The 27,180-nt window shown below is 50.9% G+C and overlaps 1 protein-coding gene across 2 annotated transcripts; it reads right to left on the minus strand.

The window, feature by feature from the left end:
- Positions 1 to 1,249: 1,249 nt before the first annotated feature.
- On the minus strand, positions 1,250 to 27,035 carry MPZL1 (myelin protein zero like 1). Of its 2 annotated transcripts, none has more exons than XM_040422923.1 (6): positions 26,879 to 27,035; positions 12,185 to 12,351; positions 11,328 to 11,541; positions 10,993 to 11,128; positions 6,239 to 6,359; positions 1,250 to 2,727 (listed from the first exon to the last, which is right to left on the minus strand). In XM_040422923.1, exons 1-6 carry the CDS (start codon positions 26,946 to 26,948, stop codon positions 2,626 to 2,628), a joined length of 810 nt encoding a protein of 269 aa, XP_040278857.1. In that variant the 5' UTR covers positions 26,949 to 27,035; the 3' UTR covers positions 1,250 to 2,625. The 2 variants fall into 2 exon arrangements, with proteins under 2 accessions (XP_040278857.1, XP_040278855.1); XM_040422921.1 differs by having other exon boundaries at positions 6,239 to 6,362.
- Between the last annotated feature and the right edge of the window lie 145 nt (positions 27,036 to 27,180).

The following is a 27,180-nucleotide window of genomic DNA, read 5'->3' on the forward strand; positions in this document are numbered from 1 at the left end:
CAAAGGGGCCCATATTCCAAAGAGCACCTTTCGGATTTCACTGGTCATTTTTTACAGAATTTGATTTCAAACTCCTTACCACACATTTGGGCCCCTAGAATGCCAGGGCAGTATAACTTCCCCACAAGTGACCCCATTTTGGAAAGAAGAGACCCCAAGGTATTCGCTGATGGGCATAGTGAGTTCATAGAACTTTTTATTTTTTGTCACAAGTTAGTGGAATATGAGACTTTGTAAGAAAAAAAAAAAAAAAAAAAAAAATCATAATTTTCCGCTAACTTGTGACAAAAAATAAAAAGTTCTATGAACTCACTATGCCCATCAGTGAATACCTTAGTGTGTGTACTTTCAGAAATGGGGTCATTTGTGGGGTGTTTGTACTGTCTGGGCATTATAGAACCTCAGGAAACATGACAGGTGCTCAGAAAGTCAGAGCTGCTTCAAAAAGCGGAAATTCACATTTTTGTACCATAGTTTGTAAACGCTATAACTTTTACCCAAACCATTTTTTTTTTACCCAAACATTTTTTTTTTATCAAAGACATGTAGAACTATAAATTTAGAGCAAAATTTCTATATGGATGTCGTTTTTTTTTGCAAAATTTTACAACTGAAAGTGAAAAATGTCATTTTTTTGCAAAAAAATCGTTAAATTTCGATTAATAACAAAAAAAGTAAAAATGTCAGCAGCAATGAAATACCACCAAATGAAAGCTCTATTAGTGAGAAGAAAAGGAGGTAAAATTCATTTGGGTGGTAAGTTGCATGACCGAGCAATAAATGGTGAAAGTAGTGTAGGTCAGAAGTGTAAAAAGTGGCCTGGTCTTTCAGGGTGTTTAAGCACTGGGGGCTGAGGTGGTTAAATAAAGTATTTACAAAAAAAAAATTTAAATTAAAAATCCCATAATTCTAGTTAGTGTTCTATGGATTAATGCAGCCATCGCCAGTTAGGAATACATTACTCCAGTCACACCCAGAGCTGCAGCGTTCTGCCACTTCTCGTTTCTACCCCATGGTGGAGAATGCATGTGCGCGAGTAGAACGCTGCAGAATTGGACGCGACTGGAGCAGGAGACGCAATGTACGCCATAAATAAGACATTTTTTTTTGGCTTCTGATTTGCAGCGGTATATAATAAACCATTCGGCAGCTGCGCCATCGCTGACATGATCAAGATCGGGGTGTTTGGTGCCCGTGGGGTCAGTCTCGTGAGGGGCGCCATTATATTTGGCAGTGCACTTTTTTTTTCTTCATGTAAAAATAAAGTTTAAAGTAAAAGTCGCCTGCGCTGACATCTAGTGGCCAAACAAGCGATACTGCAGCCGGTCCACAAGGAAGAGTCAGGAGAGAGAAGACGCAGGGTAAAGTGGGGGTGGGGTTATCTGGTGAGGTCACAGTAAAGAGGTGGGGTTCATAGAAGGGTGGATTAGTGATGTCACCAATTTTAATGCTGTGGAGGACGAGGCACAGGTCCATCTAAGACTGCCATCGGGAAATAAAGTATAATACAAAATAAATTAATATAAAAGGAGTGAACTGAAGGAAAAAAAATAAAAAATATGAAAAAACTCAATGCACTATTATTATTTTTTTTAATTAGCTAAACTTAAATTTGGCGATTGTGTGCCTGGAACTCGGCAGGAAGGAGTCGTTACCAAAGGGCTGAAGATGCAGGCAGTGTCTGGAAGACGCAACTCATGGCGGGGGTTTCGATCTTCTACAGATGTAGCAGAGCCAAATCTGTGACCATGAATGGTGCTTTTCCGGAGATGAGCCGCTGACTGACCTTCTCTAGATTCAGGAGGCGCTACAGAACTTTACCTCAACCTGTTGGTCTTCTTCCGTGTCCCCCGTCATTCCTCCTGGGACTGTATGAATAAGCTGACAACTGGGTGCGACCACTCTCCACGTCAATGAGATGTCTCCCGACACGCACACTGACATTATCCAATCAGACACTGTCCAGTCACGTCGTGTTGACAAAGGGAATAGCAGCACTTAATTCATTGATGTGTTTCCAGGAGGAATAACAGAGGAACAGCAGAGAACCACACAGGCCCCTTTTTCAGACCGAGTATCCATGCAGGCTGTGCTCTGTGAACAGAGGAGAGCAAATTAACCTGCGGTCTTGGTGACACATACAACACACTCGGCTCTGCTACATCTACAGCACATTAAACCACCTCCGCTGCGAGACGGGGCAGCCCTCTTCTTGGAGACACCAATGAAGATAGCCCCTCCGGCTCATATGGATATACATATATATTACACGTAGGAACGTATGGCCCTGCTGCCACTGACCGCCATGCTGGATGGCAATCTGCAGGGTGACGCGAAGCGAGCGGGGAGTCCTCCCTCAGACATGGTTATTACCCGACAAAATACAAGCGGACACCAATCACTCACTGCCGTAGGGAAGGCACCCAGAAGCGCTGCTGTACGTTACATATACAATACACATCTCTATAGTCACATGCATTGGTCCCGGGAGGAGGCGCACATGGCGTGTGAGCGACAATCGTTTTGTGTCGCGTAAAGTCTCATGGAAAGAAAAATAATAAAATGAAAAAATAAGCAAAAACTGTTGCTTATGGAATATACATTGATCTGTCCAAGGCAGGAAAGTCAGCAGTTCTTCCGGATGTCGGCGTACACCACGGTTTCGGATTTGTTGATCTGGCAGCCGCCCTTTCCCGAGTGATCCAGCTGAGCGTATATTACTGGCCCCTAAGGAAAGAGAAGAAGAAGACGGGGTTATTTAGGTCCTGAGGCGCTCTGCCCGCGCCCCGTCACCGGACTGGCGGAGGTCCCTGCCCCTCCCTGTACATGACTCCTACCAGGCTCGACCGGTGACAGACCCCACCCCTTTCCGATGCAGGAACAGTGTCATGTGACATCTTGGCTCCACCCATAGTGTGATTTTGAACATGTCTGACAGAACTGATGCAGCATCAGGTGTGAGCATCTGGGACCTCCTTCAAGGAAGTCATCACTGTGATGAGTGATGGGTGGCGTTCTCCTTCCCGTATGTAGATGATGTAAAACAGATTGCTTTGTTTAAGTTTGTAGCATTAAAAAAAAAAAACTTTTTTCCCCCCCATAATTTCTTGCTTCCAAGTCTTGTAGCTGGGGCAGGCTCTGAGCAAAGTCTGTCTCCTTCCCCCTCTGGCAGCTGGCAATATGTTCCCTTCTTACTATCCCTGCAGGATAACGGTAGGACCCCACATCCTTCATCTTCTCAGCTCCACTCCGTCCCTCACATTTCTATTGGCTGTTCTGCAGAGGATCCCTGTGCACAGACCTAGCTGAGCATGCATGTCCACCAGTGCTCACCTCATTTGGTGGACGTGCACATTGCTACTGAACTGTAAGAACTTCCTATCCCCGGCTCCCTACCAATCAGCTGTTCGCAGCAGCCGCAAGTTCCAGAAATAAACACTGCGCCGAACACTCTGAAGTACCAGAGAACGGCCACTATACGGCGCTGTGCTGTTCTGACTCCGTACACCGTTTACTTCCATGACCTCAGCCGATTGGTGGGGTGCCGGGGGTCAGACCCCTCAATGGTCGCCTCCTGCAGTCCTGGCACTTTCATTTCCATGTTCAGGTGAATTCTCTCACCTTTCCCCAGCACTATAAGTTTAGAGTCCACAATTGTGACCGTCCATATTAACCCCTTCCCAACCTCCGCCATACATGCGCAGTGGATGTCGGGGCTTTAAAGATGGCGCCCACTCAGGAGGTCTTCAAACTTTTTTTTTTTTAATAAAAAAAACATTCAAAATCAATTCCTTTCACCATTTTAAAAATACACTATTTAAGGGATTTTCCAAGAGTAGAATGTCGATGACTCAGGATAGGTAATAAATATCAGACTGGTGGGTGTCCGACTCCCGGCCCCTGTCTGTAGAGGCCACAGGCCTGCGGTGAACCCAGCGCCGTACATTGTATAGTGGCTCTGTGTGGTATTGCAGCCCAGGCCCATTCACCTGAATTGGACTGAGCCACCTGCGCCTGGGGCACGTGACGTCACTGGGCTAGGAAGAGGCCGCAGCGCTCACCAGGATCTCGTCGGGTCAGACTCCCACCTATGAAATCAGAAGCTAAACCGCTCCCCTTTTATCGAAGCCACGCCCCTCAGTGGGTGTATAGCCTGAATGGATTAGGCGGCTATGGGCAAATATCTGCAAGACTCCTGCAGCTCAGCGGTCACCGGGTTGTGTGGGGTTACAAAAATGGCTCCTTTACATCCCAATAACAGCGCCACCTCTGTGCCCAGGACAGGTGCGGTATTGCAGCACAGTCTTACTCACTGGCGCTAAGCTGCAATACCACACACAACCTATGCACGGGGCTGGCGCTGTTTTTCCAATTCTGTACAACCCCAGTCACCTCAGCGTAGAAGGCGACATGTTCAGCACCAGCCTCTCCACGCCCTTCCATATGCAGGGCTCGCACAGGCTACGGACTAGCGCCCCCGTGGATCGGCTTGACAGACTGACAGATATCTCTGCATCTGGGGGGCTCAGCTCAGAATACGCTTTTTTTTGGGCCGCTCAGACTGAGAATAATCAGGAACGTCAGCTTCTGTGGTGACTATGCCGGTGACAGCTCGAGGTGTCGGAGACTGGTGTGGCGCGCCCACACGTTTTATTAAATAGGCCGCACGCATTACAGAGGTGTCGGCCTGCTGAGATGAAATTTAACCCAAGAAGTGACAGAACTACTGTAAAGCAAGACCTTAAATGGAATGCGTCATCTAAAAATGACCTGTTTAAATCAAGTTTTTAGGTTTAAAAATAGGTCAAATTTTTGGTAATTCCTCATGTCATTCTGTATGTTAAAAACAAAACAAAACTAAAATCCTGCAGTTTTTGCATAGGCCTCCGCACTTTTCAGCAGTCAGCTCATTATCTTGGCCATGATTACAATGACAGATATCACCTCTGTATATAGATAACGCAGGATCCACCATTCACACAAGGTGAAGTCACTGCTTATCTGCTCCCTCCTGACCTCTGCACGGGTCACAGATCCCATAAAAGTCAATGAGGTCTCCCTCCTGACCATTGCGTCTATGGACCATGTGGCTGCTGAAAAGCATTATATTTAAACGCTGAACATCCCCATAACCCCAGAAAACAGAAAATAAAAACTAAATTAGCAAAACGTGTCATTATGGTTTTTAACAGAAAAAATTATAGCCGACACATTCCCTCTGGCTGGCTTTTGGAGGCTTTTTTTATGGCTGCATTTTGGGCTACAAATTATTTTAAATTTGATAAAGGGTTAAAAAAAATAATAAAAAAAATCAGTCTGTTTGCAAGTTGTCATGGTGTTTTCTTTGAATCCTGTCATCTGACAGCTCATGTGCAGCTCTGATCTCCTGACCACATAAACACTTATTTAAGCCATATTCTTATCAGGCTGATAAGAAGTGTTTATGAGGTCATGAGCTCAGAGATAAGACTTTACATGAGCCGTCAGCTGATGGGATTCAAAGAAACCATAAAGTGACAGCTTGCAAACGGACTGGTTTTTTAACTCTTGTATCTCCGAAACAGCTGAAATTCTTTTAGTAGTCCAACTGAAAAAATGATTTGTAGCCTGAAAGGAGTAAAATGCAATCATAACACCTCCGAAGGCGTCCATAGCCTCAATAAGTCCAGAATTCTGCGCAGATGAATTTCTTAATATATCTTTACAGCGGTCGAAGGTCTGTTTTACAGATAAAAAGCTCCAAATTTCCGGCATAGTCAGAGGGTAAATCATAAAACACTGTCTACCTGCGGTCACCACAAGGGGGAGCTCATTGCATACACATCATCGAGTTCTATGTATAAACAGTATGCAGTAAGCTCCCTCTAGTGGTGGCAGCAGGTAGCCAAGCATTTACCATTTCACTTGGTGCAGGGGATTTGGATCTCTGACCACTGAAAAGACATATTATGAAATGTTTCACCTTAGGACACATGAAGGACTGTCCACCTCTCTGGTTACAAATCACTCCAGAGGACTGGGCAGGTCCATGTATATAATGTTCAATTTGCCTTTCCATGGTCCTGGGGTCTCAGCACTGAGACCCACCCCAACATCAGATGCTCTCTGCTAGATATCTGCAAAGGGAAAAAAGTTTTGTCCAAGCTGGACAATCCCTTTAAGAAGCAAACAGCAAGCAATACACAAAGCTGAAGCAAAATGAAGCTACACTGCAAGACACACGGCGCTGAGCATTTACCTGCACGGTTCCACCGGGGGGGACGCTGGGTACCAAAGCCTCAGTATCAGAGGGAGACCTGTGTGGCGGCTGCTTAACGGAGGACATCAAGCTTTCTGTCTGGCCACCACCGCCGTCGCCGCTGCTAACAAGCGATTTCAACAGGTGCAAATGAAGCCGGACAATAAAAGATGGCAGAACGGCGGGAACGATGATGGAGACGAGCAGAGGTGGAAAATATATATATAAAAAAAATAAAAAGGGGAGGTAGAAACAATAGAAAAGGAGGGGGGGAAACAAATGATGAAATAATGAGGAACGTCTAATGAAAAAAACACAATGAAAAAACAAAAACACAAAAACAAAAATGGCATCTAACAGGACTGGGGGGGGAGGGGGGGGGTACACAACATGAGACAGCACCTCAACACTGGATGTAGAGGACGATGTAAGCGCTACACAGCACGGAGTGGTCCCTAAACGGTGCACCTGACAGGAAGAGGGCCCCTGGTGAAGCAGGACTCGTATCATCCAGTACTACATGCTCCAGTCACACCCAGAGCTGCATTCACAGCGCTCCCAATCTCCTCTTTCCAGAGAGATCCGATGGTGAATCACGCAAATGCTGAACATAGGTAGATAAACTGCAGTCTGGTTGCAAGGGCGACCGGCAGAGTTCGAAAAGCAGCTCTGGGTGTGACTGGAGTATAGAAAAGACGGAAGCGAGTATTACATGCCTGTGAAATGTCATAAGTCCATCACACAGAGGTCCAGGATTAGAAAAACGTGGCTGCGTTATTCCAAAAACAGCATCAGGGGTTGCGTGTGGTACTGCCGCTTAACCACATTCACTTTAAGAGAGAGCTGAGCGGTTTACGGAAGAAGGCGGCCATGTTTTCCCCCAATAAGAGGGACACACTGTAATACTTCACTACTCCTGCGGGGACATTAAACACTTCCTGCCAGTTTGCAGCCGATCGCTGGCGGTCCAAACAAGGGGACCCATTGTGATCTGCGAGGAGGAGAACCCCCTTTAAATGCACACGATTAGTGGATTTAACCTGTAAGCTGGGTTTATGATTGACTACACTCGGCCTCCCATGACCTTGCTGATGGGCTCCACGGCAGATTTCCTAGAACAGGGGGGGGTAGGCAATCTCTGGCACACCAGCTGTTGCGAAACTACAACTCCCAGCATGCATACTTGTTCTGCTCTTCTGAGAACTCCCATTGAAAAGAAAGGAGCATGCTGGGAATTGTAGTGTCACAGCAGTTGGAGGAGGGGGATCTGCGGGGGACAGCGGGTTAGAGAAGTCACACGATTCCCTAATAGCTGAGCTACGTGCTATAGGAGAGTTTTCACATTTTGGATTTTTCATGGCCAGATTGCTACCCCTTTCACAAGGGAGCCCCAAAAATGTGAATTACGGTCAGAAAGGAGTCGGCGTCATATGCAGCCTGTGTGACGCATGAGCAGCGGACAGGGCTCCTCAATGCCGGGGTCTCCCCCTAAAGAAATAGATTTTTGCAACCATTGCTGATCGCTACCTAATCTTAGCATGAGATCTCCCTTCAGAGACATCCCCCACCCTCCCCCGTCTCATCCTCAGCTCGTATGCACATTAGGAAGCAGATGTCCTATCGGTGGTAGGATCAGATAGAAGCGCAGCACACCGGAGACAGGAAGCAGTTAACGGTTAAGCAAACACAGAGGATATACAGAGGAGCAGCCTCAGGAGTGGTTACCATGAGAGAAATGCAGCGGATGAGTCAAATACCCCAGTAATAATCCATCGTCTACATCATATATGGGCTCTGTAAGTGAGAGCATTGTGTGGGGGTGAAGGCGGAGGAGGGTCCCGGACTCCTGCACAATCCAAAGGAACCAAAATATCAGATTTGTTTAGTGGGTTATGAAGAAAGAAGAAGAGACCCCCAAATCCAGAGCCATGCAAGAAGACCCCCAAGATTAATACTACGTGCGATTACCACCACAGCATCTGTTCATGCACCGTCACTGCAGACTGAAGGAATCCTGTCCGCCCATAGTGGGGAAAGAAAATGCTCTACCGCCACCTACAGGAGGCGACTGTTATTCAATATGACTCCAAAAAGGTCTTAAAAAGGGGGTTTTCACATGCAGATAACCCCCTTCTGTATTTTAATTTGGATCAGAATGGGGCTGGCTTCCAAATGTAAAAAATCCAAATTGTGATAGTCGTGCCACGGCCACAACAGATCAGACACTCATTAGATGCAATGTCGTAATGGGGCCTAGTGAGCTTCATGTCGCGTGTAGCACTAGTCTTTGAGTTGTATACCGATTTACAGGGTGGCCGTCCAAAGGGAGCGGTTACAGGGAGGTAAAGAAAAGGCTTTGTAATTGTCAGATGCCTGAAAAATCCATTTAATGTATTTCAAGCGTGAAAAAATAAAAATAAGAGTTTTTTTAAAGACTAGACACCTTTGGGGCGATTCTTTTTAAATATTGCATTTACCCTATTTTTCGCCCCATAAGACACACTCCAAACTGGTCGGAAAATGCCCCTGCACCCTTATGGGGTGAATACTAATGAGTGCTTCCATTATGGACACGGTGAAGGCTATGTACTCACCGCTTCCTGGTCCTCGGCTGTGCTGGGGCTGCCCACAGCGTGAGGGCGCTCTGTGACCTCACACTGTGCGCGCCAGTTCACAGCACAGCCGACAGCAGGACGAAGAGGATAGCGCTGGAGGAAAGGAGCGGCGGCGGCATCCGGAGCAGGAGAGGTAAGTGGTTTAATTATTTTGTGATCTAAGGCTGGGGGCTGCTGAATAATGACTGGGGGCTGATTACATAAGACTGAGGGCTAATGTGAAACATGGAGGACTGATCTGAGGTCTTATTAACATTGGGGGTCTAATTGGGGCTGTCAGCTGAGGTCTGATTAACATTGGGGGTCTGATTGGTGCTCTGACCTGAGGTCTGATTAACATTGGGGGTCTGATTGGTGCTCTGACCTGAGGTGTAATGAAACATTTTTTCCCTATTGTCTTACTCTAAAACCTAGGTGAGTCTTATGTGCCAGTGCGTCTTATAGGGCGAAAAATACGGTACTCATTATGGGCTAAAAAAAAAGTCTTTATAAAAAAAAAAAAAAATAATAATATGTCAGCAGTATTTGTGATTCGTGTGGTTAAAAAAAAATGAGTCTATTTGCAGATTGTCGCTGAGGGCTCTTATCTCTGATCTCCTGACCTCATAAACACTGATCAGTCTGATAAGAATAGAGCTATAATGAGTGTTTATGAGGTCAGGAGATCAGAGCTACATATGAGCCGTGACAAACTCAGGGGGGAAAGTCTGCAAATAGACCGATTTTTAACCACATGTAACAAAAACTGCTGACTTTTTTTTTTTAAACAAAGACCAATTAAAAAAAGAATTTTTAGCCCAAAATTTGAAAATGCAAAAAAAATAAAAAATAAAAATTAATAATGTGGGGGGTTCAGCCAGCACAACCCTGTATGCAGGTACACATTGCTATGGCGAAATACAGACAAAACGCAATCGCACTCTGCCCTGCCTCTATGCTGGATGTTGAATGAGACATCTAGCATAGAGGCAGGGCAGAGGGCTGGTTGCAGAGTGCGATTGCATTTGTGTTTTTGCATAATAAAAAAAAAAAAAAAAAAAAATCGCCCTGAAGGTGTCCATAGCCTTTAACTTCCTCATAAAGTTCATTTGGGTTTAGTCACAGCAGGGACCTTCCTACCTCCCTGTGTCGGTGACAAAATGTAGGGGGCCGACAGCCCGGCTCAGTACGTTAGCCAAGACAGCCCCCCTTCTTTCACAGCTGATGTGTCACGCCACCAAAACAAGGAGGTCTCTGCTGCGTCGGATCGGATGTGGAAGCGGAGAGGGTCTCAAACAGGGGCAACCACTCTGTTTTCTTAAAGAATACGAGCAAGTTCAATATTTTTTTTACATTTGAAATACAATGCACTGATTTTTCTTCCATCGGACAAGCCCGTGTTTTTGCTAGGTGATCTCTAGGATGGGCCATCTCATTGCTGACCCTTTCCCAGCATAGTGCCAGGAGCTGGGCAGTTCTCTCTGCAGCACCTGGATGGCAGCCGCTCTCTGCACAGAAAACGCTCTCAAGATCAGCAAGTGCCGACATATCCTAGCGGTGCGAATCTAACTTTCCTTCACTTGCTGCCCCCTCGCCTCCATCTATGTCAGTTACTGGAAAACCGCACCAACAGCTGAACAGGCAGATGTGACACCGCAAAAGTATCATGCAAACCACTTCTGCAAATATCACAAATCATTGCCAGAGGAAAGGCGCATTTTTACCCCTGAAGAAGGACACTTTAGAGGGGGTCACATCTGAGTATCCTTATAGGAGGGCAAAGCCTGGTTGCAGAATATCACCACCACAAAGCACACATCTATAAATCTCATCTAATGCATACCTTGTATTCTAGAGACGCTCGCTCTTCTCTGTACCGTGCGTGACATACTCTGTCTCTAAGCATGGAGCAGCCATGGTCAATGCCGAAGGGCCGCTCTATCTAGCACTACATCCTACAGCGCCGTGAGCAGCCCACGGCACAGACGTGGCCGGTCCATACTGCCATTAAAAGGACGGAACATACAGTTATTTAGAAAAATGCTGACCGTGCACGATAATCGCTTCTCTGGAGGTGCGCTTCAGGAATACATCCACATGACTAAACTAAAAACTTGACGTCCGCACCACGAAGGTCACAGTCAAAGGACGGGGACTCACCCTGTGTAATTCTTTCTAGACCTTTTCTTTTTGGTGATCACCACTGCAAAGATGATGATGGCGATGAGGAGGAGGCCTCCAATGGCTGCACAAATTATACCCACCAAGAAGGGCACATTGGACACTGGGAGATTATCTGGAAAACAAGAGTCACATCCTTGAAGAAAGAAGATGAACAGGCAGTCACTAGCACAAAACTCAGGGTCCAACAGACCTGGTACCACAGGGGTTAATGGCTCCCCAGTTTGATTACAATTCTATGAGGATTCATTTTATTACAGAGCTTCATTTTTCTGACACATTGCTCCAAACCCTCTGCTTCCCATCACACTCACCCTTCTCCACAACCCGCAGCTTTATCTGCTTTGGGGTGCCAGAGATATCCGGAGGATTCATGACCGAGCAGCTGTAGGTCCCGTTGTCCTTAAAGGTAATCTTATCCAACTTGATAGACACATCCCTGTTATTGATTTCTCCGGCCCACGAGACCCGATCCTTAAAGCGCGGCATTGTCCCAGGATACTGCTTCCCGCCAATGTAATAGAAAATCTGAAAAATTGCAAGAAACGGGGAGACGGGTATATCAGAAGCGAACCAAACATCCTCCTCCATTTATCTCCTTTGCATCTATTGCTTCCTGTTATCAGACACTCCAACTGCTTTTGCTTTGCCGGCCCTTTAAAATTCAAAAGCCGCATCGTTTATGTATGTAAGATATGCAAAGGGATATTTCCCAAGAAAGAACCATCGCGCCAGCGCAGTCTATTGGAAGCGACTCTCTACGAGTCAATATCCGACTTTCCAACAAGCCTCGGGGTCTCACAAGGTAAAATAGCCGACTCAGATATCCGTTCGCAGACATCGTGTCAGGTACTTGTTCTCCTCCATGGGAGATACCTCTTTCCATATCTGTTTCCCATGGTGCATTGCCAGTCTCCGTACAGGACCGCTCTCTATAAGGAGGTTCAGCACCCCGCCTAATCTGCAGGTAAAATATAAAACCTCAATTAGAATTTCTCCAGGTTCATCATTTTTGGAAACAAAGCTAAATAGCCCCGCCATATATCTACCTCTACCTGTCTTCTACTCCAGTCACATCCAGAGCTGCAATATGAACTTTACAGTTGACTCCCTGCCGCCACCTAGAGGCTCCAGCATGAACCGAGCCCCAGCACTAAGAATGTCCTCTTACCACCACTCCTGCGGCACTAGAGCCTTCTTCTAGGAACGTCCACGTGATGGAGGTCGTGCTGCTCGTCACGTCTGTAGACTTGAAGCTACAGGGCAATTTTGCGTATGTGCCGTTCTCGACGAATAACTCGTTTGGTCCGTAGATTTCCAGAGCGCCGGCATAATGCACTGAGGGGGGGACACGAGGGATATTAAGAAAAGCAAAGACACAAGTGTCAATTTATAAAACTTCTAAAAAGTCATTGTGACCCCCAGGTGCCCCAGGCTGCTAAAGAGAGTGGGGTCATTTAGGATCTGATAGCCAAGAGGTAAAGTGAACATGGAGCAGAAAAACTTCGGCAAACTACAAAATCATGAGGTGCTTAACTGCAATTATTCAAACCATCAGCGGTACCGAAAAGGGAATTCTATGGCATGGATGTCTGATGGGTGCAGATCCCACATCTAACCCTAACTCCTGAACTGGGGTCCGGCAGCCCCGCTCCACCTACTGAGGCTCTGCACCCAACTCCTAAACTGGGGTCCGGCAGCCCCGCTCCGTCTACTGAGGCTCTGCACCCAACTCCTGAACTGGGGTCCGGCAGCCCCGCTCCACCTACTGAGGCTCTGCACCCAACTCCTGAACTGGGGTCCGGCAGCCCCGCTCCACCTACTGAGGCTCTGCACCCAACTCCTGAACTAGGGTCCCACAGCCCCGCTCCACCTACTGAGGCTCTGCACCCAACTCCTAAACTGGGGTCCAGCAGCCCCGCTCCACCTACGGAGGCTCTGCACCCAACTCCTAAACTGGGGTACGGCAGCCCCGCTCCACCTACTGAGGCTCTGCACCCAACTCCTGAACTGGGGTCCCACAGCCCCGCTCCGTCTACTGAGGCTCTGCACCCAACTCCTGAACTGGGGTCCCACAGCCCCGCTCCGCCTACTAAGGCTCTGCACCCAACTCCTGAACTGGGGTCCGGCAGCCCCGCTCCACCTACTGAGGCTCTGCACCCAACTCATGAACTGGGGTCCGGCAGCCCCGCTCCACCTACTAAGGCTCTGCACCCAACTCCTGAACTGGGGTCCGGCGGCCCCGCTCCACCTACTGAGGCTCTGCACCCAACTCCTGAACTGGGGTCCGGCAGCCCCGCTCCACCTACTGAGGCTCTGCACCCAACTCCTGAACTAGGGTCCCACAGCCCCGCTCCACCTACTGAGGCTCTGCACCCAACTCCTGAACTGGGGTCCGGCAGCCCCGCTCCACCTACTGAGGCTCTGCACCCAACTCCTGAACTGGGGTCCGGCAGCCCCGCTCCGCCTACTGAGGCTCTGCACCCAACTCCTGAACTGGGGTCCGGCAGCCCCGCTCCGCCTACTAAGGCTCTGCACCCAACTCCTGAACTGGGGTCCGGCAGCCCCGCTCCACCTACTGAGGCTCTGCACCCAACTCCTGAACTGGGGTCCGGCAGCCCCGCTCCACCTACTAAGGCTCTGCACCCAACTCCTGAACTGGGGTCCCACAGCCCCGCTCCACCTACTGAGGCTCTGCACCCAACTCCTGAACTGGGGTCCGGCAGCCCCGCTCCACCTACTGAGGCTCTGCACCCAACTCCTGAACTGGGGTCCGGCAGCCCCGCTCCACCTACTGAGGCTCTGCACCCAACTCCTGAACTGGGGTCCCACAGCCCCGCTCCACCTACTGAGGCTCTGCACCCAACTCCTGAACTGGGGTCCCACAGCCCCGCTCCACCTACTGAGGCTCTGCACCCAACTCCTGAACTAGGGTCCCACAGCCCCGCTCCGCTCCACCTACTGAGGCTCTGCACCCAACTCCTGAACTGGGGTCCCACAGCCCCGCTCCGCCTACTGAGGCTCTGCACCCAACTCCTGAACTGGGGTCCGGCAGCCCCGCTCCACCTACTGAGGCTCTGCACCCAACTCCTAAACTGGGGTCCGGCAGCCCCGCTCCGTCTACTGAGGCTCTGCACCCAACTCCTGAACTGGGGTCCGGCAGCCCCGCTCCACCTACTGAGGCTCTGCACCCAACTCCTGAACTGGGGTCCGGCAGCCCCGCTCCACCTACTGAGGCTCTGCACCCAACTCCTGAACTGGGGTCCCACAGCCCCGCTCCGCCTACTGAGGCTCTGCACCCAACTCCTGAACTGGGGTCCGGCAGCCCCGCTCCACCTACTGAGGCTCTGCACCCAACTCCTGAACTGGGGTCCGGCAGCCCCGCTCCACCTACTGAGGCTCTGCACCCAACTCCTGAACTAGGGTCCCACAGCCCCGCTCCACCTACTGAGGCTCTGCACCCAACTCCTAAACTGGGGTCCAGCAGCCCCGCTCCACCTACTGAGGCTCTGCACCCAACTCCTAAACTGGGGTCCGGCAGCCCCGCTCCGTCTACTGAGGCTCTGCACCCAACTCCTGAACTGGGGTCCGGCAGCCCCGCTCCACCTACTGAGGCTCTGCACCCAACTCCTGAACTGGGGTCCGGCAGCCCCGCTCCACCTACTGAGGCTCTGCACCCAACTCCTGAACTGGGGTCCCACAGCCCCGCTCCGCCTACTGAGGCTCTGCACCCAACTCCTGAACTGGGGTCCGGCAGCCCCGCTCCACCTACTGAGGCTCTGCACCCAACTCCTGAACTGGGGTCCGGCAGCCCCGCTCCACCTACTGAGGCTCTGCACCCAACTCCTGAACTGGGGTCCCACAGCCCCGCTCCACCTACTGAGGCTCTGCACCCAACTCCTAAACTGGGGTCCAGCAGCCCCGCTCCACCTACGGAGGCTCTGCACCCAACTCCTAAACTGGGGTACGGCAGCCCCGCTCCACCTACTGAGGCTCTGCACCCAACTCCTGAACTGGGGTCCCACAGCCCCGCTCCGCCTACTGAGGCTCTGCACCCAACTCCTGAACTGGGGTCCCACAGCCCCGCTCCACCTACTGAGGCTCTGCACCCAACTCCTAAACTGGGGTCCAGCAGCCCCGCTCCACCTACGGAGGCTCTGCACCCAACTCCTGAACTGGGGTCCCACAGCCCCGCTCCACCTACTGAGGGTCTGCACCCAACTCCTGAACTGGGGTCCCACAGCCCCGCTCCGTCTACTGAGGCTCTGCACCCAACTCCTGAACTGGGGTCCCACAGCCCCGCTCCGCCTACTAAGGCTCTGCACCCAACTCCTGAACTGGGGTCCGGCAGCCCCGCTCCACCTACTGAGGCTCTGCACCCAACTCCTGAACTGGGGTCCGGCAGCCCCGCTCCACCTACTAAGGCTCTGCACCCAACTCCTGAACTGGGGTCCGGCGGCCCCGCTCCACCTACTGAGGCTCTGCACCCAACTCCTGAACTGGGGTCCGGCAGCCCCGCTCCACCTACTGAGGCTCTGCACCCAACTCCTGAACTAGGGTCCCTCAGCCCCGCTGCACCTACTGAGGCTCTGCACCCAACTCCTGAACTGGGGTCCGGCAGCCCCGCTCCACCTACTGAGGCTCTGCACCCAACTCCTGAACTGGGGTCCCACAGCCCCGCTCCGCCTACTGAGGCTCTGCACCCAACTCCTGAACTGGGGTCCGGCAGCCCCGCTCCGCCTACTAAGGCTCTGCACCCAACTCCTGAACTGGGGTCCGGCAGCCCCGCTCCACCTACTGAGGCTCTGCACCCAACTCCTGAACTGGGGTCCCACAGCCCCACTCCACCTACTAAGGCTCTGCACCCAACTCCTGAACTGGGGTCCGGCAGCCCCGCTCCACCTACTAAGGCTCTGCACCCAACTCCTGAACTGGGGTCCCACAGCCCCGCTCCACCTACTGAGGCTCTGCACCCAACTCCTGAACTGGGGTCCGGCAGCCCCGCTCCACCTACTGAGGCTCTGCACCCAACTCCTGAACTGGGGTCCGGCAGCCCCGCTCCACCTACTGAGGCTCTGCACCCAACTCCTGAACTGGGGTCTGGCAGCCCCGCTCCACCTACTGAGGCTCTGCACCCAACTCCTGAACTAGGGTCCCACAGCCCCGCTCCACCTACTGAGGCTCTGCACCCAACTCCTGAACTAGGGTCCCACAGCCCCGCTCCGCTCCACCTACTGAGGCTCTGCACCCAACTCCTGAACTGGGGTCCCACAGCCCCGCTCCGCCTACTGAGGCTCTGCACCCAACTCCTGAACTGGGGTCCGGCAGCCCCGCTCCACCTACTGAGGCTCTGCACCCAACTCCTGAACTGGGGTCCCACAGCCCCGCTCCACCTACTGAGGCTCTGCACCCAACTCCTGAACTGGGGTCCGGCAGCCCCGCTCCACCTACTGAGGCTCTGCACCCAACTCCTGAACTGGGGTCCCACAGCCCCGCTCCACCTACTGAGGCTCTGCACCCAACTCCTGAACTGGGGTCCCACAGCCCCGCTCCACCTACTGAGGCTCTGCACCCAACTCCTGAACTGGGGTCCGGCAGCCCTGTTGTGCCTGAGGTGGCATCTAAGCTTCCACACTACAAGAGGTAGACTGGTTTATAATAAACAACATCACTCTTCGGGCTCATCCACACGCATTTTTTTCCGCATCCGTTTTGTTTTTATTGCGGCCCTTAGGTGCAACCATTCACTCCACTGGTGACGCAAAAAAACCCAGAAATGACTCCATGTGCAATCAGTGTCCGCATGGCCCCTCTGCAAAAATAAAAAAACAGAACGTGCCCAATTATTGTCCGCATTACAGACAAGGATTAGACTTAGGGGCCGACCCTTCCGTTACGCAAAATGCAGAATGCACATGGCCGGTAACAGCGTTTTGCAGATCCGCCCCCTTAGGGCTCATGCACACGACCGTTGGGTGTTTTGCGGCCTGCGGATCCACAAAATACGGATACTGGCAGTGTGCATTCCACATTGTGCGGAACGGAAGAGCCGCCCATAATAGTATAATTTTTTGTGGAACGGCCTTGCAGACACGGAATGGACACAGCCATTTCCGTCCCCACTGAAGTGAATGGTTCTGCATACAGGCTGCAAAAAAAAAAAAAACTTGTGTGCATGAGCCCTTATGATGAGTTCTTTCTGGTATTGCAGCTCAACGCCATTGACGTTAGAGCCGGTCAGATGACCCCTCTGGGTCCATTACTGCAAGCCCACCCAAGCAGGGCGCTGTGAGGGGTGCTGCGCCCACTAAGCAGATTATAACGCATCGGTTAGTTTCCTCTGTACAGTGAATGTGAACCTTTACTTTTTCGCTCTCAGATGTTGCGTCACTTGCAGCACATCCCCCTCCAGTCCAGGATGGAGGCCGAGACCTTCACAAACAGCCTGCTTCCTGGACACGGCACACACCGTGCATGCAGCCGGCACTAAACCGCCCCCCAGCTGTACACTAATCCTTCACGGAGCAGATAGGAGTATATCCAGCGTGGGAGCGCAGCCCTGTCAGGAGAGAACTCGTGCGTGGGTTCGGCCATACCAGCGATGCAGAAGGTGACGTCCGACCAGAAACCTGCTGCAGATACTGATGGTAGAGATGGCACAGCGATGAGATGAAATTGGCGAGCTCTGGGAAAAGCTAAACTGAGCCAATCGGAGCCAAAGCACCCAGTGAGGAGCGAGGCGACAACTGGCCAAAGCCCTCACAGCAGTGGTTGTCACCTATCCGGCCTCGGCTCCCATGTTAGGCCTCATGCACCTGACTGAGCCCACGCTGCGAATTCACTTGAATGGGGTCAGTGATCTGCAGCCGACGGTCCGCACGTGCACTCCTTTTTTGCAGACCACAAAAACGCATATAGTCATGTGCATGAGACTTAGGCCGGTTTCACACGAGCGAGTTTTCCGCGCAGGTGCAATGCGTGACGTGAACACATAGCACCCGCACTGAATCCTGAATGGGTCTGTGTACATGAGCGTTGTTTTTCACGCATCAGTTCTGCGTTGCGTGAAAATCGCAGCATGTTCTATATTCTGCGTTTTTCAAGGGGCAGCCCTGGCTCCATAGAAGTGAACGGGGCTGCGTGAAAAACGCATTGCATCCGCAAACAAGTGCGTTTATCACGCGCGTGAAAAACGCATCAAAACGCATTGCACGCCCGTGCGGAAAAAACTGAACAAGTGAACGCAATCGCAGACAAAACTGACTGAACTGGTTTGCAAAGTGGTGCGAGTTTCACTGAACGCACCCGGAGCCGAGCGCTCGTGTGAAAGGGGCCTTAAGGAAAAATACAAAGTGATGACTAGAAAGACGACCGTAAAGCTAAGGGCGTATTCCACCGGTCATTTTATCCCTTTTTCACCAATTTCTATAATTGCTGCAAAACCACACCAGTAATAAAGCACCGTACTGTGGACGCAATTATGAAGATCACAGCAGGAAACGCGAGTCAGGTAATAAATACACCCCCTGCGCTAAATCACCACACAGACAAAAAAAAAAAATAAGTTCAGAGGTCAAAAAAAAAGGTCCACCAGGGCCGTGCATACTATACTATAGCGATTACATGATCTTATTCCGTGGATTGCGGAGCGCTCACACTATTGTTCGGGGACACAGCGAGGAGCGGGAGAATCTTAAATCTTATATCCTTTGCCGTTCAGCACCTTGGAATCTGCGAGTCGTGTAATTCCCTGATACTACGGGACGACTGGGGTAGGGCTGCAACGATTACTCGATGTAATAGAGTCAAAAAAATCCTCGGTGCAATTTCCCCGCATCAAGGATTCGTTTAAATCACGTGACCACGGAGCGCGAGTGAAGTGAAGCCTCTCACACACCGCTCAGTGGCCTCCCTGGAGTGTCTGTTGCGGCAGTACCGGGGCTCGGTCGTGGTGCGGGAGGAAGCGCAGTGTGTGTCGGACCCGGTCACTGTGCGGGCACACGTACTGCTGGCCCGGAGAGCCCCGGAAGCACTGCCGGCTGTGCCAGGGGGACATGGGGCACTCGCCCAGCCGGACATGTGTGCAGCTCAGGCAGCTGGCCGACAAGTGCGTGCCCGGGAAGAGGTGGCAGCACCTGGATATCACCGAGCTGCTAGAGGCCGGGGAGCACCAGGAGGCGTTGGCCAGGATTCGCTCCGTCATAGACACAGGTAGGAAGCCTGCTGCCCATAGAGATCTGTGCTTGGGAAAGCTGGGTGGCAGCAGTACTAGGCTCTCCAAAGCCCCTGAATGCCAACACCATGGGACTACAGGGGAGCAGTGCGGCGACTACAGGGGAGCAGTGCGGCGACTACAGGGGAGCAGTGCGGCGACTACAGGGGAGCAGTGCGGCGACTACAGGGGGGGAGTGCGGCGACTACAGGGGGGGAGTGCGGCGACCCCTGGGCGGTGACTACTGGAGAGCGGCAGGGTAGTGACCCCTGCACGGTAACTACAGGGGGGGACATATGGCATCAGCTGATGGCACTGGGGTGGGGTTGGGGAGCTGACGGCACTGGGGGGAACTAAGAGTATTGGGGACTGATGGCACTGGGGGGTCTGATGAGTTTTTATAAAGGAAAACAGTCTATTAATTCATTTTTTCTTATTAGAGTACTCGATTAATCGGTAGAATACTCGATTACTAAAATAATCGTTTACTGCAGCCCTAGACTGGAGTATACGGCCTCATGAGGCACCCGGAGTGATGTATGGAGAATGCCACCATTGTCACCCAGCACCGGACGATCACCCCTGAGGCCGTCATCTGCTGGAGCGGATCTACTTATACCAGATCTATCAGAACTTGCCCCATATCTGGTGACTGGACGATGCAGGGGAGGAGAGGGACGTGTCTGGATATGGATGTGGCTGCTCTTATTAGAGCTCTGCATTGATGATTGTGCGTTATTATCTGTTTTTCGTTGCCCACCTTGAATTAGGACTATAATCTCCACAGCCCTGAACCTAAAGGGGCTCTCTGCTACGGCACATCGTTCGGATATATACCATAAATGCCAGAATCCATTTCTATCCATCGTTCTCCCCTGTGCCCGATATGCCATTGAGGGCGTGCAGTGTCAAAGGGGCGATCACCAAACCTCATTCCCCAAGGAGAAGCAGAGCGCTCGGACACTATGCATTCAGTGCGGTGTCATGGCCGCTGGTGCAGCACGATTTCCGGAGATGCACCCCCTCTGACCAGATGACGCTGTGTTCTCACCGCAGCCTCCATGATGCGAGAGCCGCGCTCACCATCCTCGTTGATTGGCAGCGTCACAGCTTTACTCCCCCTGGAGAATCGAGAGCGGCCATGACCACCCGCTTGACAGCCTTGTCCTCATTAGTGTATCGGGTGCCAACTTCTTGGGAACGGCAGCTATAAAAGGTTCCTGAACGCTGGAGTTTTTGGAGCAGGCGGCAGATCCCCCTTTTTTGCAACCTTCAAGATGAATAACCAGATGAGAATGACAGAGACGCAGCACCCGGAGGCTCCTGTGGGGGCACTGTAGAGAAACTGTGCACGGCAGATTTCCCCACGTATCAACGCAGATTTTTGGGAGTCCCGGTAGCAGGACAACCAGCGATCAGTTTACCATCGTGACCATCCTAATAAAGAGGGACTCTCCAAATCTGACAACCCCTTTAATTGCAGATGTAAAAGATAAAAGCTTTTACCCCAGAAACTAGTGCCCTTTAGGAAACGCGGTCCGTTATTGACTGGCTGTGTCTGAACGCAGGCGACTCCCCGCTGTAACTCATCACCAGCATTCAACAAGGTATTAGGATGAAAAATTGAATAAAACACAAGAAAGGGGGAAAAGAAAATATAGAAGTCTGTGAGTAACTCGGCATCTCCTTCTCAGTCGGAGGATGTTATGGGCAAGGGGCCTCATATACATTGCAGGACCGTACAAATCACGACCCTATACCCTGCGGGGTCATTGCTTTGTGTTTCCTGTGGGATTAAAAAGGACCTGTCCCCTCTCCTGACAAGTCCGTTTTAGGAACTACTTGCACCCCCCATGTAATAAACATTCTAGGACATCTCTTCTTACGTTTCGATGTTGTGACATTCCTCTAATATTCCTACTAAAAGCATATGATTGAACTGCCAGCAGAGGTACAGCTGGACATCATATCGGGGACATCCCCTGACTGGTAACACCCAGCTGTACCTTCCTTTATTGCAGGCAAGTCACTCATAGCTTCTAGTGGGATTAATGGAGGAATGGCACAGCATGGATGCTGCAGAAATGTTATTACATGGAGAATGCAACCAGTTAATAAAGCAGACCTGTCAGGGGAGGTGAAGTCTCATGCATGTACCCCACAGAGGTAGGTATCCGCTTCCCGCACCCGATGCATCCACTCGGCGCTAGGTGCACCAGTTTGTACAGTCATAGGCAGCTGAGAGGACCGGTCCTGCTGAGACTACTGGGAAGTGGCTGGAGGAGGGGAAAAAACACTGCTGTGACTATGGGGGGGGGGGGGGGGGGGTGAGAGGCTTGATGCTACTGCCTGTTGAGGAAATGGGAAGGGGGTGATCCTACTGATACACCAAGAAGGATTGGGCATGCTGCAATTCATCCACTGATCCTTTGTTCTTACAGGAGGTAACCCACCACCCATCAGGGCTTCGGCAGCGGCTTACTCTCGCTCCCCACTGAGCGCACACGCCTGTGTATGGGTGGACGGCCACCGCTGGACCAGAAGCGGTGATGTGGCGTATACAAGACCTCAATGGTGACGCATGCGTGAACGGCGGGCACTGACGCAAAAGCGCAATGGTAAATGCACAGCACCTTTGTAGATGAACACTTACAGTAAAGCCGGGTTTCTGCGTGGAGGTGACATGAAGGAAGACACAATGACACATGAGTGGGGCTTGCTGGGAGTTGTAGTTTCACAATAGCTGGAAAGTTACAGCTCGGAGATCACTGCACAACCATCTCCGCTTCAAGACCCATCTGCGGATAAGCGTCTGCTGTACGTGGCGTCCGATGTTTCGGTCCCACGGGTTGAGCCGAACGCTAATCTGATAATTAGCGCAGCAGATAAGACGCCGTCCATGACTCTTCCTGCAGAGCCCGGGCCTGGATTAAAAAACAGTCACTGCCGTCCTGCAAGAATTTCGCCAACGTGTATGAGCATCGCAAAAACCCGACAATTCATTGTAAATCTGCAAGTCACAAATCGGCCTAATGGCACGCGGCATCGTGGACGCAGCACTTGTCCGGCTTCTTCTCTAGTGCTCTCCCAGTCAGTGCAGAATAACACCAAATAGTCAAACTCGTAGAAATGCTAAGCAAGGGGAGGAGAGCGGCCAAAATACTAAGATATAGCCCCGTAAAAAAAAAAAAAATAGAAATCTAACAGGTGTACTTTAAAGGGCACATCTCAGCTGGATCAACCCTATTAAAATGGCCATACTGCCCAGTAAGATTGATTGTGCTAGGTTGTGGCCTTTCCAAAAAAAAAAAAGTAAAGACACTTATTCTTTATGCAAATGAGGGCTTCAGTACCTCGAGGGGCGGGGCCTACCCCACACTGCACCTCAACGCTCCAGTGCTGGCCACACCCCTCATTTGCATAAATCTTTTTTTTTTCCCTCAAGAACCCCGCAACTGATTTCCATATGACAGGTATCGTTTTAATCACCGGGATTGGCAGTACGTAGGTTTGATGGGGTTGATCCTGCTGACAGGTACCCTTTAATGGAATAATTTAGGTAATATGAACCAAGTTCCCTACAACTAACAGAGCTGCTATAAGCTTTTCTATCGTTTACATCAATAGTAATGCACATGCGCAGTAACAAGCTGCGCTCCTCAGTCCACACGACAACTCTTCCTGTCCGTGGTTGTAGCCATGCATTGCCAGAACCGCCACAGACCCTTTATATGTGCCGTGCATGGCTGCCTACTCTGAGGGTGCTGCTGCTGATGGGGATGTGACCGTCCAGACCTCCCGGATGTCCCTGGCTTATAGTCCAGAGGACGCTTTATAGGGACAGTATCAGTCCTAGGACACATTAGTGCCATTCTGGAAGGTGGCGATGACGTTGTAGAAGAAGGCGGCCATTGTCTTGTAGCGTGGGGCGGTAATATTATGGTGACAGAGAGCGGTCATGTGAAGATAAAGCTGTAATATATATAACAGTCCTGTTTACCCATAAACTCCAATCTTCGCACATAAGCGGGGATTATATACCGCCAGCAGATATACAAAACCTCTGAGTAGTGATGATGACCGAAACACAACACGCCCTCAATGGCGAATGAAACTGTGAAACCATAAGAGCCCATAGAGGTGGCGAGGAGGGTCCATGATCATGGGGGGGGGGGGGGGGGGTCACTGAGCCGACGGCACAAGGAGCAGGAAATAAACATGCGACTCATGGAAGGGAAACGTGATCAACGTCATATAGACCGGGCAGGGCGGCAGGCACAGGGCACGCTATACGGGGGGGGTGCTCCTCCAAACGTAAGAGCCCCGCATGAACGAGGTGCACACACTTTACCAGGAAGGGGCATCACCGGACACGTCCGTTACCTCCGTGGTAAATCAGCTCTATAGCGGTTTATTCCGTGTAAATGTGTGCGGCACTCGGTGATTTCGGACTGGCACTTTGGCACAGGGTCTTTCCACCTGGTATCATACAGGTGAGCACCCCTGAGGGGTCATATTATTGTGGTTCTATTTGCAACTGTCTTTTTAGGACAGCCACCCGATGTGTACGGTGGAAATCCGTTCTATATAAAAAAAATAAAAAATAAAATGGCGCTCGCTCCTGAGCGCAGTGGGCGCCATACCTGCTTCTTTTTCCAAACAGCAGATACTAGAGGTAAAAATGCACATCACACACAATTAACTTCTCAAATACCATGACCAGGCATGTGAGGAAGCTTCCCTGGGGCCCAAACGACCCCCCCACACAGCGATCCTTCCTTGTGCTAGCCTCAGTCTCCCCTAAGACATTGGTGGCATATCACTAGGAGGGTCTCAGAGATGGGACCTGCACCTATCTCCAGAACAAGACCCCCGGAGCGAACGGAGAGCAGTCACGCACGCGCAGCCGCCCTCCACTCATTTCTATGGGAGCGGTGCGCTCTCGGTCACTTTCTGGAGACAGGCACCAATCTGACTTTGGTGGTATATATATATACTAGAGATATGCCATCAAACTCCTTTAAGTATTACTTATAGTATTAGAATGAAAAAAACAGGTCAGTTTTACCGCATAGGGAGTTCCGTAATTCTGCGCACCATATTCCCGGATCGCCCCACAAGAGGCTGGGGGAGCAGGGATGTTATAGGGGCGTCACCGCTGTGGAGGTTTTTACTGAGAGTGACCACAATGATCAGCGAGCGCCGTGCACTGTCATAAAGCAGGAGGCAGTCAGCACCAGCCGCTGCGCTCCCAGGGCCACCTACCTCACATACACTGGCTGTGCAGTCCAGATTCTCTGTTATCAGCCAACTCAGGCCTGTAATTACTCAATGGTAAGAGTCACTGGGAGCACTGGAGAATCCCTGCCCCCACCAGCACTACTCCAGGGCAGCGAGGAGACTCTGCAGGAACCTGCTGTGCATTCACAGATATGATGGTTATCAGCTGCTGACTATGGGGTTAGTGGCCCTTTAAGGGAAGTCCTCGTTCACACACACGACCCGGGATGAAAACGCAGCTCTGCTGGGACAATGTGCTGCTGTCTGCATATAACCCATCATGGTCTCATTAAGGCTGGGTTCACACCTGACCGTTTTACACCACGTTCCTACGCGCTGTAAAACGCTCAGGCAAAAACCAATGTTTCCCTATGGGCATGGTCCTCACCTGAGCGTTTTACAGCGCGTACGAACGCACTGTAAAACGCCCTACGCCCCAAGAAGTACAGGAGCTTCTTTGGGGCGTACTGTCGCGCGTAACACCTCTGTTTTTCATTGTACGCCTCTGTGGTCAATAGCAAGATATTTCCAAAATACTAAAACGCCCCAAAATACGCCCGATAAAAACGCCTGTAAACAGCGCTTATCGAATACGCTCAGGTGTGATCCCAGCCTAAGGCCTCATGCACACGACCGTTGTTCAGGTCCACATCCGAGCCGCAGTTTTGGCGGCTCGGATGCGGACCCGTTCACTTCAATGGGGATGCAAAAGATGTGTGCTGTCCGCATCCGTTGCTCCGTTCCGTGGCCCCAGAAAAAAAAACAACATGTCCTATTCTAGGCGTTTCTAAAATGAACCGCCTGTTCCGTAAATTGCGGAGGGCACACGGGCGGCTTCCGTGTTTTGCAGATTAAAGGGGTTGTCCGAGTGTTTAATACTGATGACAACTGTGTTGGTCCCATATTCATTTTTCTCAGCAATGCGGGCACATATGATGTTTTAATATATGCAAATGAGCCTCTAGAGCAACGGGGGCGTGGTCATTACACCTAGAGGATCAGCTCTCTCTGCAACTGCCACGCCCTCTGTACTTTGATTGACAGGGCTAGGAGTGATTTTTTTCACTGCCGGATCCTGCCAAAGTACAGGGGGCGTGGCAGCTGCAGAGAGAGCTGATCCTCTAGGTGTAAGGGCAACGCCCCCGTTGCTCTAGAGGCTCATTTGCATATATTAAAACATCATTTTTCTCAGCAGATGGCTTCAGCTGCCAAGGGCACATGGAACAGGTCAAAACTGCTGACAGATTCCCTGTAAGGTTCACAGGTCCAAATTTTTTTAGGAGCCTACTTTAAGGGAATTAGTGAATTTAGGGATTAAAAGGGGTATTCCGGTTAGATTAAGCTGTCCCCTATTAGACTAGTGGGGGTCCTACCGCTGGGACCCCCACTGATGATGAAATGAAAGGAGCAGCCGCTCGCACATATACGTGGCCGCTCAATTTATTTCTATGGGTGGAACCGAGTGCGGCGCTCGCCCATCTCCGGAATTCCCATAGAAATTAATGGAGCGTCCTGTCTGTTTATTTCAGGGGGGGGGGGTGCATTCTCCCGATCGGTGGGGGTCCCAGCAATAGGATCCCCAACCAATCTAATAATCTCCTATCCTGTCGACAAGGATATAACCTAATCTAAATTGGGGGTCTGAATAATTTAGGTCTCCGAATTGTTTAGCGCCTGATTTTATGACGTATTCTAACCTTGGATCTGTTAATTTTTTTCTGTATTTTTGAGATCTCTGTTTGCTGTCAGTGAATGGGAAGATTCACCATTTACATCCAGAGGCTGAAAATCTACACTGTTCTCACAGCTGAGGGTTTGTTACAGTTGTGACGAATACATTGTAACAAACTATCAAGGACAGGATTTGGGCCCCTGAAGCGGTAGCAGAGGCTGGAAACACTGTAACAAACCTTCAGCTGCAGAACGCTTTAAAACTACACACATGGTTTTAGCCTTTGGACATGAAAAAAAAAAAAAAAAAAAAAGATTCCAATTCACTGCCAGCAAGCAGAGATCTTGCAAAGGGGATGAATTGAAACAAAGTCTACTACAAGAGATGAGGCTTTAGTGATATTCGGAACCTGTGTCCTGACCCGACAAAAGTTGTCATCTAGGTGCATGCTATACACATGGGGCCACAAGAAGGGCACCAGGGGCCACAATGACCACACACCGTACATGACTTAAAGGGTGACAACACAGAAGCATGAAACCTGCCCAGACCTTCCCCATATAGACACCCATTCACATTGAGGATACGTGCCAGGGACTCCAACCCTCACAAAGGTAGCCATATTCTCAGAGAGCACAGCAGCGGCGCCCGCCATAACCAGGCCCGCACGCCCACCGCCATGGGCCATGAGCCTCACTCACCCGTACACAGCACCTCCGCCAGCAGAAGACACAGCCCGCACCAAGAAACCGACACCCGAACCGCAGCCATTACCTCAGGACGGCCACTTCACTGCCAATGCCTCAGTCCCACCCTCCTCACACAGAGCGGACCCTCCATTGGCCCGGAAACCGCCCCTCAGGTTAGCATAAACGAATCCTATTGGCTACGAGGAGTGCTCGTCAAGAGAAGACAAAGCTGCGTTTGATTGGCTGGAAGATGGGAAGCGTTGATTGGTTCAATTTAGGCGACGTCAAGCGGGAGGGGTTACAGTATAAGGGGG

Source organism: Bufo bufo, chromosome 3 (genome assembly GCF_905171765.1).
Source record: "Bufo bufo chromosome 3, aBufBuf1.1, whole genome shotgun sequence".
NCBI classification, from domain to species: domain Eukaryota; kingdom Metazoa; phylum Chordata; class Amphibia; order Anura; family Bufonidae; genus Bufo; species Bufo bufo.

Coding starts and splice junctions, on each gene's coding strand:
- MPZL1 (XM_040422921.1), bottom strand. CDS start 26,948: ATGGCTGCGGTTCGGGTGTCGGTTTCTTGGTGCGGGCTGTGTCTTCTG. Junction 11,542..12,184: donor CTAGTGCCGCAGGAGTGGTG/GTAAGAGGACAT, acceptor GCAATTTTTCAG/ATTTTCTATTACATTGGCGG. Junction 11,129..11,327: donor GCTGCGGGTTGTGGAGAAGG/GTGAGTGTGATG, acceptor CTTGTTTTCCAG/ATAATCTCCCAGTGTCCAAT.